The sequence below is a fragment of the Phoca vitulina genome, unplaced genomic scaffold, assembly GCF_004348235.1.
Source record: "Phoca vitulina isolate PV1807 unplaced genomic scaffold, GSC_HSeal_1.0 scaffold56, whole genome shotgun sequence".
In the NCBI taxonomy this organism is placed as follows: Eukaryota; Metazoa; Chordata; class Mammalia; order Carnivora; family Phocidae; genus Phoca; species Phoca vitulina.
The window spans coordinates 10,930,501-10,943,704 of NW_022589759.1; the positions used below are offsets into that span (position 1 = coordinate 10,930,501).

At 36.6% G+C, this 13,204-nt stretch overlaps 1 protein-coding gene across 3 annotated transcripts in view; it reads right to left on the reverse strand.

Annotated features, from left to right (window-relative positions):
- Window positions 1-13,204, reverse strand: part of CNTNAP4 (contactin associated protein family member 4) — a 370,539-nt gene that overhangs the window by 276,862 nt on the left and 80,473 nt on the right. For all 3 annotated transcript variants that reach the window (XM_032389870.1, XM_032389868.1, XM_032389867.1), the window contains exon 3: window positions 12,349-12,542. In XM_032389870.1, the coding sequence (XP_032245761.1) occupies window positions 12,349-12,542 (194 nt within the window). The remainder of the gene's footprint in view (window positions 1-12,348; window positions 12,543-13,204) is intronic.

Below are 13,204 nucleotides of genomic sequence, written 5' to 3' on the forward strand. Positions count from 1 at the left end.
CAATTTTTCTCTTCTCTCTCTCTTATTGAAAAAGAACCCTATTATTAAGTACTTAAAATGTTCAAGATTCCAAAGAGAAGACAACCTTTCGGTATGAGAGATTAATAATAACAATAAGAAATACAGAATGGAAGATAGGAGTTCAAAGCCAAATAAAAATTTCATTTGCAGAATACAAATCAAATATGATTTCTTTTGAGCTGCATCTCTCTGATTTACAGACACAGCTCTGTAGAATATTTCCTAGTATTTTTGCTTCCTCTGTTCCTCTGTTCATACTCACAGCTACTTCTGCACAAATGCCCTTACAGTTGAGTCTTTTCTAAAGCAGGACTCTTCTAAGTCAACCAAAGGATTATTCTTTGTGGACATTTCTGAAAGTAGTAAGATGAAGATAATTATATACAAAGAAAATCTTAGACAATGAGGTATAACTCGTAAAGGCAACTGGGGATATGGATGGATAAAGCCATTTGGTTTAAGTCCTGGTTCTTATGACTAAGAGTTTTTCTTGTACATATTTATATAAAATATCATATGGATGCCTCATCTCAGTACATAAACAGACCTCTGCCTTGTATACCAGCAGACACATCACCAGATTATTGTATTTTGGATTTGAAGTAAGTAATCACAAAAGTGTTTCCTTTTACTATTATGGTATTATTAATATGTATTCTAAACTACATTAGCAAAAAAGCATGGTGTTCCTATCTCCTAGAAATTCACAGCCTTAGTTAAGAAATGGTTTTACTTTCTAATAAAGACAGTATACATAGTATGCATTTTAGCCAGTAGCATTTGGGTATTTATTTATGGCGAGTGTATAATTTAGAATAAAGGGAAACATGTAAGTACAGTAAAAAGAGAGTGAAAAATACATAAATGTGTTTGAAATCCAGTCGATTAAGGTTATACAAACCATGCAAAGTAATCCACAAGGACTCCCTGGAAATAACACTATCGCAGATGTCACTGGAAACAAGACCCTGGTGATGAGTTAGCGAATACTGGAGAAGTGATGGGGCAGGAGGGACCAGAAAGTAAGTGGTTGGAAGGCCTGGAGTTGGAAGGGATGAACTGAAGCATATTTGGCAAGCACGCCTCAGATAAATGAAGAGCATACCCAGCAGAGAAGTGTGAAAGCACAAGGAACCTTGGTTAATGTCCTAAGAGCGATGACTGAGCCTGGGACTTTGGAGCTGTGGTACACAAGGAAGCTGTCAATGAAATGCACCAAGTTTGGGGTTGGACAGGCCCTCAGGTTACCAGCCAAGCAAAACATTTCAGTAAACTATATAGTGGCGTGCTGATTTTTGTACACCAAGTGTGTGCAATTATCCTATCCGAGAGGCAACAAAAGATGTGTATTAATCCACCTATATACCTTCTACTTAGTCCTCTGAAGTGAGCCTTGGCCTTCATCTGCAAACTGTTTGATGAGGAACAGAGCAATGCTATCTTTCCTACACTGAAAGCAAATCTATACTTTGAACTACAATACATTTTTTGAGAAACAACAAAGAATTAAATCCATAATCTCTTAGCATCATTCTACTGCCTTAGAGCAGATTATGTGTAAAAAATGACCCTAAACCAATGATTTAATGTTCACTGTGGGTTCCCTTCTTTTGGTATATCACAATACTGCTCTTTGCTAGCTTTGCATACTTATCAATATTAGCAGGAAGGAAGACAGCTAAATGTAAAACTTTATAAATGTGGCACTAGTTAACATGAACTTAGGTGGGAACTTACTGTCTTAAATCTCAATTTCTTCAATATCAAAATATTATTGATCTACTTCCTTTATGGGTCGATGGGGAAGCATGCAATTTTGCAACTGAATGGAATGAGAGACCACTCAGTAAGTACCTGCCCCCTCGTTTTATAAGTAAAGAAAAAGAAGCTTATAGAGGGGAGTTGTCCTTAGGGCTGTCCTGGTCATTTGCTTGTTTCACTTAGAACCATGTATCACCATTTCCCTGCTCTGTTTGGAAGCACAGGAGGGTTGAGTAATGCAGACTGAGAACCCTAGGCTCCTGGCTTAGCAAGCTTCCAGCTGAGCACTAGAGAAAGAGAGGGCAGATGAAGGGCAGGGAGGAGCCAGGAAATTTCTCCCCACTCTTGGGCAGCTTCTTGATAGTGGCTGAGTTTTTTTACAAGGCTCATGCTCCCAAAGGATTCCCCTGCTTCCATAATCCTCTACGGGGCAGCCCCTGCCATGGTTCTAGCACTAATGGACAATGTCAGCTTCTAAGCTCTGGAAACACAACACTCTCATTTTCCGAATAGCCCTTGGAGTTACAGCATCTTCTTGCTGTCTCTAAACTCTGAGCTGTCTCACCACCTCACATTTGGCCAATCAGCTATCCATCACCTGTAACCTATTTCCTCCGATGACTTTGCAGTTTCAGATGCCTGGAGTAATTTCTGTTTTTCTGACTGGGGACTGACTTCAGAGATCAATATAGCATGAGAACTAAGGTATTTTTTAATCTGTCATAATACGATCAAAGATTAGATGACATGCATGTAGGAGTACCGCCCAACCATTATATAAATATATTTTTTAAACTACTACTAAATAATGGTAACTCCCATAGGCTTTATGCTCTCAATAAATATTACATTATTTAACAAGTAGGAAATATCCACTGTTTTTCTTAAAAATTTGGTAATTGAATTATTTCCTACCTGTTCTCTATTTGTCATCCCTTATTACTTCTTCCACTTCCAGATTACTTTATTTGAAAGCTCATATAAATCTAATCTTTACCTGTGCTTTCAAGAAATAAACACTTTCCATCCATCACCCTCCCCCCATCTGTTCTTCTTCAGTCCTTTAGATTCACTCTTTAGTATCAAATGACAGCACACTTCAAAATTTTATATCAGTTTTGGAATTCACTCCAGAAATGGCTAGTCTATTCTTGCATCATCTGTTTTTGATGGCCATAAATTACTCCATTGTGTGAAGGTGCAATAATTTACTTAAGCAACTGACTTACTGCTGGTGGATCAGATCAGTATTATTTTGCTGCTACAGACAATGTTGCCCTGAATATCCTTGCATACACTTCAAATGCACAGTGAAAGTGAACTTCAAGATAAATCCCTAGAGTTTGAGTTGCTTTTTGGTGCAGGTTATTTGGATAGATTTAAAGTATTAGGCAACATTGCTTTGGACTCCCTTCCTTCAATAGACTAAAAAACATTCATTCTTTCTGAAGAGTTTTTACCTATTTATTCTCCCACGAGCAGAGCTTGAGAGTTCCTCTTTACCCATGCCCCATGGCATGCTTTCTGTGTCTTAAATCATTTGGGTCACCTTCAAAATATTAATTTCACACACATAGTACCTGAACATATAGCATAGGGGTTACTTAAGCCAGGTTCCTGAGGATCACAATCTTGCCCCATCTAGCTGTGTGGTCTTGGGAAAATAACCTCCCCATCCCTGTTTTCTTATATACAAACTGGGCATTATCATAGTTCCTAATTCACTGGGTTGTGAAGATTAATTGGATAAATATATAATGCATATAGAATAATGTCTAGCATATATTTTTTTATTCAAGCAAATAATCCCTCCCTAATTTATGGACTTTAACAAATGATTTACAAATTTAGAGACAGAGGATGCGGGCCATAATAAGTGTTCATTCTTGCTTTTTTAAATGCTTTTCTTTATGGGTGCCTGGGTGGCTCAGTTGGTTAAGCATCTGCCTTCCACTCGGATCATGATCTCAGGGTCTAGGGACTGAGCCCCGTGTCAGGCTCTTTGCTCAGCAGAGAGTCTGCTTCTCCCTCTCAGTCTCCCTCTGTACTCTCTCTCTCTTCAAATAAATAAATAAGATCTTTAAAAATAAATAAATAAATAAATAAAATGCTTTTCTTTAAAATTAATTTTTAGCTTCTTCTTGTGTTAAACAGTAGAATCCATAACACCATGGTTTTGATGTAGTTAAAAAATTTTTAAGAAAAGTCATCACATTAAATGGATAACTATTAAAATTAAAGAAGGCATTATTTTGTTATATACAACAATTTGGCAAATTATGTCTTAAATAACACTGCAGTTTCAACATTCTTATTTGTTTAAGTCTTTTAGGAAGTGTTAACTGACACCTGTTTTAATTTGCATTTCTTCAATAGTGAATGAGGCTGAAGACACTTTCACATATTTACATATCATCTTTTCCTTTCTATAAACCGCCTGTTTATATTTTGCTTCCTTTTTTAAAAAAATAAAGCTTCAAGGGCACCTGGCTGGCTCAGTCAATAGAGCATGTGACTCTTGATCCTGGGGTTGCAAGTTTCAGCCCCATGTTGGGTGTAGAGATTACTTAAAAATAAAATCTTTAAAAATAAATAAAAAGTAAAAAATAAAGCTTTATTTTTTATTATTAATTTCTAAGAGTGTTTTGTACCTGTGCTAATAGAATTTCCTGTAATAATGGGTATGTTCTACAACTACACTAAAACAGTAACCACTGGCTTAATACAGCTATTGAGCACTTAAAATGTGGCTAGTGCAACTGAGAAACTTTATTTTTATTTTATTTCATTTTAGTTGAGTTTTAAACTTAAATAGCCCTATATGGCTAGTGGCCAACATACTAGAAGGTCTTTCTCATTAGAAGGGCAGAGTTAACATCTGGTTTACAGCTTTTTTTACCTAGCATTGATCTTTAGCTAAATTCTTCTTGTAACATATACTCAAGGAATGCACAGAAGTTTACTGGATCTAAGATAAACTGGCATCCTGCTGATTATGCTTTGTACCAAACTAAGAATCTATACTTGGTTGTCAAGTTTGTTTATTGAGTAATCCAATGGTTCCCATACTTTGAAGCAAACTGGAATCACTTGGTACTATTTTTTTAAATCCCAATACCTGGGTTCCCACCCCCAAACATTATTTAATTGGCAAGGATGCTGCCTGGGCATTGGAATTCAAATAAGCAGCAAAATTTGGGAGCCCCAGATATAACCTGTAATCAGTGAGTAACCTGGGAGTGATGAGATGCAGGTACACCAAAAAAAGAGGTTGGCAAGTATCTCTGAGGAGTTGTATCATTGACAAGGCATAAAAGCTGAAGGTCCCCTGAAGCTGACGGCTTTCCTGATCTGTGGTGGTCACACCCACTCAGCCTTGTCCATTGTGACCAATTCAAGTTGTTGGGATATTTAGAAGCTGTTCAGTATAGCTGAACATTCATTACGTTGTTGCTGTGCATGCTGTACTATTCCCTGCCCTTTATCCCTTTTTAAATCTAAGTAAACTTGCGGGTCAATAAAGTCTATTTGGTCATTGTCAATCTGAATATGAATCTTAACTCAAGACCACTGCTGCTGGTGAATCAAAGTGGGCATTGCCATCGTAAGGCTAAAAGTAATTTTATACTCTTTCAATGTTGTTTATGCTATTTTTTCATGCAGATTTCTAAATATTATCTCAGTTTTCATCTTTTCCTCTATGGCATCTGGATTTGGTTCTCTTGCTTAGAAAGACATGTGCCTTCCAATATTACGTGTGTATCTATCTATTCATCGTCCTGTGTTTTCTTTCATTATTTTTTTCTATGTTTGTATCGTTTTTAAATATTCAATTCATCTGGAATCTATTTTGATATAAAAATATTATTTGCTTTCCTAAAACCACAGCTTACCAAGTTCCATGTTGACTAATTTCCTCACATATTTTCAATGCTACGTCTATCTTGGGCAAATCCCTAAATGTATTTGGACTTAGTAATGGATGTTCTCTTTTGTTCTTTCACTATGCTTTAATGTGCCATTATCAACCTGTTTTAATTAATATAAATTTATAAAATTTTCCTAACATGTAGATTCTCCTTCATACTATTTTTTGCTAACTTATATATTTTTTCATATACACTTTTTATATGTGAAATTCAGAATGATTTCACTTTTATGAGTTATTTTAGGTAGAATGAGTAGTTTTATGATACTGTTTTCTACTTCAAAACAGATATGACCTTGCCTTTAATCATGTCTTCTTTTATGTCCTTTGGTAACATTCTAAATATTATTTTCAGATAACTTGTAACATTTTCTTTAAGGTTTCTTCCTTGATATGTATTCATTTTTGGTTGTATTTTAGGAGGAGTATGTATTCCTTTTATATTGTCTATGTTATTATTTATATGTAGGAAGATGTATTACTGATTTTAAAAATTAATTTTATTGTTAGGCATATTATTGAATTATTTTCTTTTTTTTATTTTAAAGATTTTATTTATTTATTTGACAGAGAGATACACAGCAAGAGAGGGAACACAAGCAGGGGGAGTGGGAGAGGGAGAAACAGGGAGCCCAATGCGGGGCTTGATCCCAGGACCCTGGGATCATGACCTGAGCCGAAGGCAAACACTTAATTACTGAGCCACCCAAGCACCCCTACTGAATTATTTTCTTAAAAAATAGTAAAATAATCCTCTTAGATTTTTAAGGATTATATTGTTATCAATGCCAAATCTTATCTCCTCCTTTCTAGCTTTATATATTTTTCTCTTTCTCTGATCGAGAAATGCTTGTAAGTTCGGAACTTAACGTCAAATTAGGAAAGAGAGCTTAATGCGTTGGTTTTCTAGAAGACCCAGTTGCCTAGGTCTTAACAATCAAAGAAACATTTCAAAGGGACAGAATTATTCCAAGAGAGAAGAACTCCAAATGTAGCCTCCTGAGACTGGGGAACTAGAGAAGCCAGAAGTAGACATCTATTACATCACATCACAGCAATGGCAAGAGGGAATGGAGAAAAGGGGGTGATGTTGTTGTCACTGAATGGTCATATGGGAGAATGTGAGATACAACTAGAATGTGTATTTAACACATGTTATTCCCTGGTTGACTATTTGAGAATGATCCTGAATGTGAGTGTGCACTCTGAAGAGGGCGCCAAATCCAATCTCCTGCTAACTCTAATCACTTTCTTCAAATAATTTTAATTTTGTTTGCATAGAGACAGATCATTTTGAAAAATGTGAAACAACAGTACCATTTATCTTATCTCGTTTGTATATGTGTACCTGCGGCTCATAGGGGTTTGCATATATATATTTATTTTGTATGTTACAGATGGCTATAAAATTCCAATAAATGTGTGTCCAAAGAACTTTATGAGAAGGGACTAAAAGCACATTATAGAATGAGCACAGATGAAGGAGGTAAAAGAAACCAACACCACATGACAGAACCTTGCCTCGCAAACTAACCGTTCTGATCCACGACTGAAGCCACATTAAAAACCCCAATGCAGCCACCTTTCACCATGCACTACAGGGTTAATCATTTTCAAAAGGGTGAAGAACTCATAGTTAAATAGAAATACAAACAGGAGATTTCCTGAGGATACAGACAACTTTCATTAACAATGTCTTCTTGGCATTGAAGTTGAGGCCGTCTTGAAAGGCAGATGGAGCTTAAAGCGTTCTCTAGGCGTTGGTCCAAGGACTGAGGCAAGTCTTACGATGCATTAAGCTTTATGACTTGACATGTTGACACACATAGCATTAGTACTGTTGTCCTCTGTATCACCACAAATGATTTTTGCAGGCTTAAGTCACCAGAATAAGGGCTCAACAGAGGGAAAGGGCTAGAAAAGCTGCACCTTGCAAGGCAGGGAGTCCAATAGGCTTATAGCACCTCTCCCACTTGTATTCCTGCCTCCTCGGGTTTTCTATCAAACTCCCCCAGTCACGTATTTATTTGATTTGAAACAAATATATGTTAAAATCTTTGCAGGTAGTCTTTCTGCCCTGTCTGGCTTTGAGAGGTGACAACTCAATCATTCACAGTGATAATGGTGTGAATATTTTGTGAACATACTACTATGTCACAGGGGCCCTAGATTATTCACAAGCCAAAGATGACATTAAACACGTCTAATTAAAAAAAATAAATAAAACTACTCTGACTTTAGAAATATGCTAAAGGTTTTTTGTTTGGATGAAACCCATAAAAAAAAGCAAACTATTCTGTGTAGAACAACCATATTTACCGAAATAGTTCATAAGACTGATACCATCCCCTTCTCTGCCTGTATAGCGTGCAGTGTAAAAGAACCTGGGGCAGGTATCAGAGACAATTTGGATAATTGAGCTATGAAGTTCCTGCACATGCTGATCTATTTAAAATAGTTTCTAAGATGTTACTTTCATGATATTCGGCAATTGTTCTTAAATGAGTGAAAATTACACCTTACATTTACTTTTTCAATCACTTACAATAAACTGGCTGAAAAGTCTTTTGATCATAGATGCTGAGGGATTTTATTTTATCTTCAATTTGAGAGGAACAATTTTAGTGGCTTGCATTTTCTAATTTTTTGTGAAATATTTATATGCCATCTACTAGAATATTTCATATAAATTACATTTATGAGCTTGGACTATAAATTTTTTCTAAAGAAATGTTTTAATGCGTAATTTTACAAACTACCATATATCTGTCAAGTTTACGGTTCTATTAAGTATGTGCACGAACTGTATAGATAATAAATAAAATATTTTGTCTTTCTTCTTAAAGATTATTTGTAAGAAGCAGCAGGACATTTTATTAATTCTTTCAGGTGTACATAAGTCATTGTTGTCCCCAGTGCTTGAGGCGGGATCAAATGAAGGGAGAGTGAGGATCCCCACAGCAGCATTTCAATCCAAGTTGATGGGTTTTATTTTCTTTGTTTCTAAATTCACAATTGTCTTTTCTTCCTCTTTCCATCACACACTTGTATAATGGCTTATGTGTTTCCTAACTCTCTTCCATAGATTTATTTCTATCATCGGGGGCAGACTGTGAAGCTCTTAAGGAAAACTGGCTGTTCTGTGTAGTCTGTACACAACCCAGAGTACCTTTTAAAAAATGGGCAAAAGCATACCAAATAAAGAAAAAGAATTTGGGAATTATATATTTGTAAAGTACAACAAAGGGGTAAATTCCTTACTATGTACATCAATTAAAAATTGTACTTTGGCTAAAAAACAACCCAAATTGAAGTGATCTGTGTTATTCCAGGTGAACTGTCAAGAACTGGGTACAATTCACCATGTTGCACTTCTCCTGCTTTGGCAATCACAGACTCCCAGAGAGGGAGTTTCCCTTTGAGGGGCACCTGAGTCACGAGAGTAGAATAGAACTTTGCAGCCTACCCAGGATGAACAGGTAGCATGAAGATATGTGTGTGGTATGGGATTGGGGTTGTTTTACCCACACCTTAACTTCACCTGTCTTACGTGTACCCATAACTTCACCTGTCTTATGTGTACTCATGGTACCTGTTGCACCAACTCCTAATGTTGATCTTGACATTCAGGGTTATCCATCAATTTTCTTTACCATAACCAAAAATATCATTCAGACCTTCCCGAACTTGACAGTCCATTCTAACCAGGAGACTCACTGGTTATTACATGGGATACTGTATCTCTGGATATCTCCAATGTCTATGCTTTTGTTCACCCTTTTCTAGCTATAGGGTAGAAGCTTCCTTAATCCTTACATAATCTAAGTTATCATGCTTTTTTCAATACTCATGTGAGCCCAGCTTTTTTTGACAAAGTCAGTCTACAATGATTTGTATATTCCACCAATTTCCAAATCTCTAGAAGTCTGTACCCCACATTTGCATGCTTCTCTGAATCATTTTTTGGTTTGTTCTGACGTGTTTTATCTCTTTGATGACATTAACATGAGCTCTTTCAATACCTCCCAGAATGATTTTTATAAAGTTAGACCCAGATTAGGTGATCAATGTATTCAAATCTATTCATTCATTGATTTTTTTCTGTAATACACTCAACAAAAGCCATGTGCCACACTAGGTACTGAATGCTGGAAATGCAAAGATGAAAAAGATAAACCCTCTCCCATAAAAAAGTTCAAAATTTATAAGGGAGAGAGAAATGTACCATCCTAACTCTAAATATATTAAACCGGTATACATAAATGCACTAAAAGGCAGAGCTGATCATGGGAGGAAGGAGTCACTACAATAAAGTGCACTGTTTTCATCCACTCATTTATTCATTCCCTCATTCATTCATTCAACTAACATTTAGTATTTGCCTGCAACATGCCAGGAACTCTTTTTTTTTTTTTTAATTTAAATTCAATTTAGTTAACATATAGTATATTATTAAATTTCAGGGGTAGAATTTAGCGATTGGTCAGTTGCATATAACAACCCAATGCTCATTACATCAAGTGCCCTCCTTAATGCCCATCACCCAGTTACCCCATCCCCCCACCCACCTCCCTCCAGCAACCCTCAGTTTGCTTCCTATAGTTAAGAGTCTCTTAAACGGTTTAACATGCCGGGAACTCTTAAGATTTGGGATGCTGAGATGAAAGGATGGAAGGTACAGCCTCTATTTTCAGGGTGTTCATATTCAAGAGAGGAAGAAAGTGAGTAAACCAACAAATTATAGCATAGTCTATAGCATAGTCTATAGCATAGTCTATAGCATTACCTTGACAATTAATTGTGATAGATGCCATCTGTCTTCACATCGATTGGTTTGGATTAGTTAGGGATATCATTATGCCTCTATTTCACCCTGAGTACGTCACCTTTTTTTTTAATTTGTTTATTTATTTGAGAGAGAGAGAAACAAAGAGAGAGTGCGTGCGTGCTAGTGGGGGGAGGGGCAGAGGGAGAGAATCTCAAGCAGACTCCGAACTAAGCATGGAGCGTGATGTGGGACCCAATCTCATGACCCATGAGATCATGACCTGAGCCTAAACCAAGAGCTGGACACTTAACTGACTGAGTCACCCAGGCGCCCCAGGATCTGAGCACTTCACCTTTAATAAGAGTAAACAAAAAAGGCAAATGGCGTGGTCTAGGTTTGGCTTTCCCCAAGCTTAATGAACAGAGAAACAATTTTCATGGTTGATCCATCATTTTAAGACATGTCAAAAACGTACGTTTTACTTAACACAACTAAATATTACCATGAATTAGCCTCTACTTATCTAGTTTAAAATCCAATGCTTAATTTAGAAAAAGAGTAAAAGATAATCCAAACACCTAGTTAAAATAAATACCTCATTAAGCTTTCATTGTTATTGGTTCATAATTACTGTTTATTTTGTCCCTAGTTTGAATGGTTCTCATGAAATTAATTCAACCGTAATATCCAGTTTTTCTCGCTCTTCTACACTTCAGCTTGCTTTGGATTTTAAGGCAGCTTTTCTTAAAAATGCTTATAGGCCACTTCTTCCAGCCTGACTTTTGTTCTCTCTAGAGAAAGAGCAGGGCTACTTCTTCTCAATTCAATTTACATCAATAAACATGAGTCAAATGGCCATCAAGTGCGTTAGAAATACAAAGGTGAGTAAATCACAGTCCATTTCTTCCATGAGTTGATAATGTATACCGAGTTCTAGGAACTTTCAAAAGAGAGGCAATTGACTGATCAAAGAAAATTATCATTATGTGCCCAAATAGGCTTCCAAATTATCTGTGTGCTAAGAATGATGCTTCATTAAGTTACTCATTTTCTCTGGTTCCAGCAGCTCAGCCAGAGGAAAAAAAAAAAGAAAGTTCTTTGACTGCAGTATGTTGTCCCTGGCCCACGTAAGATCCAAACCAACACCATTCTCCTAGCAAAGAAGTCCTTTCTTTACCACCAAGCAAATTGCCTATAGCGCCCTTCTTCCACCAGGTGTTCGTATACAATCAACCAACTACAAATACCACCCCACTCTATTATAAACTGCCTCCTTGTCAGTCTCCTATAGAAGCCATACCCCTGCCCACAACACACAGCATTTTACACACTTATGTACTTTTAAAAGAACAGAGAATGGTTTATATACAAATCATATATATGTATATATGTGTGTGTATATATATATATCATACATAAATACTCCAAATATATATATAAACCTCCATATACTAGAGAGAGAGGGAGATGTTCAGAAATCTCTGAGTCATCAGAGGGAATAAAAGGAACAAATTCTTTTAACCAAGCTTTAAATGAAGACCATGCAAAACCACTGTGTTATTGGACAAAGCTTAAAAAAAAATTTACAAGTTTTGATTATTTCTTAGACTTCCACACTCTGTAATGGACAAATAAGATTTTTTTTTCCAATTTCTGAGGTCTCTGAGATAAATTTACCTTTAGTGTTTTTGTAAGTTATACCATGAAATGTATTAGAAATAAATATTAACATATTTTCTCTTGAAAAATGTTTCCTAAATAATTCCAAAAATTTTGTTTCTCAACTTAGTTTAGGAAATTCATAAACAACATGCAGGGACGACTCTCTCTCTTTCCCTGAGAGACTATGTATTCTGTCAAAGAAACATACCCAGATGCTGTCTTCTTGTCGATACTGTTTCCAGTTCCTGCCACTGTCACTGAACATCAGGAGGTAGCTGGTCACCCAGTTGGAGCTCCCATACCCGCCCTGGGTGGCCACAGCAGTGGTCTCCATTCTCTCTCCAAGGTCAATCTGCAACCACTGGTATTTGTTTGACACAAGTGGAGACCAGCCACCAGCTCCTTTCATGCAAATAGAAACAGAAGAAAATGGGCAAAAGATTAGTTAAAAATCTGTTAGTGGACTAGAGATGCCAGTAAGACTGTATTCCTGGATGGAGTTTAATAAAGTCAAATTTCCAAATATGAAACTTCTCATAATTATAGAATAATATAGAAAAACAAGAATTTAGTACAAAAGGATGAAGCCTGTGTTAATTATGTTCATTTCTAGGTATTATAACTTCTTGACACTGGGGAGAACCAAGGATCTTATCGAATGTTTAAAGTGCTTAACTTGACAGGTGGAACTAGCGGGTTTACTGCCCACACATGATTAGGTAAAATGCTTTAACCTTCAATCGTGGTTCACACTGTGGCGGAACTAGAAAACTGCCTTTGGTATCTGATCATGTTCAGACTTCCTGGAGAAAGAAGTACAGCATTAAGCCTGAGAATACAGATGGTCAAGGCACAGTCCCTATCCTCACTGTGTTCACAGTCTTATGGGAATAACAGACATTGAGAAGCATGTGTAAAGCACAAATGTTAATGGTGAGGCAGGTGCAGAGAACAATAATACAATAGATGATGGAGGAGAGTTCTATCCAGTGGAAGGCTGGACCTGGCTGGCAACAGTGGATGAGAGGCAATAAAATTTTCAGGAATTTTGCAAGCTGATTGTT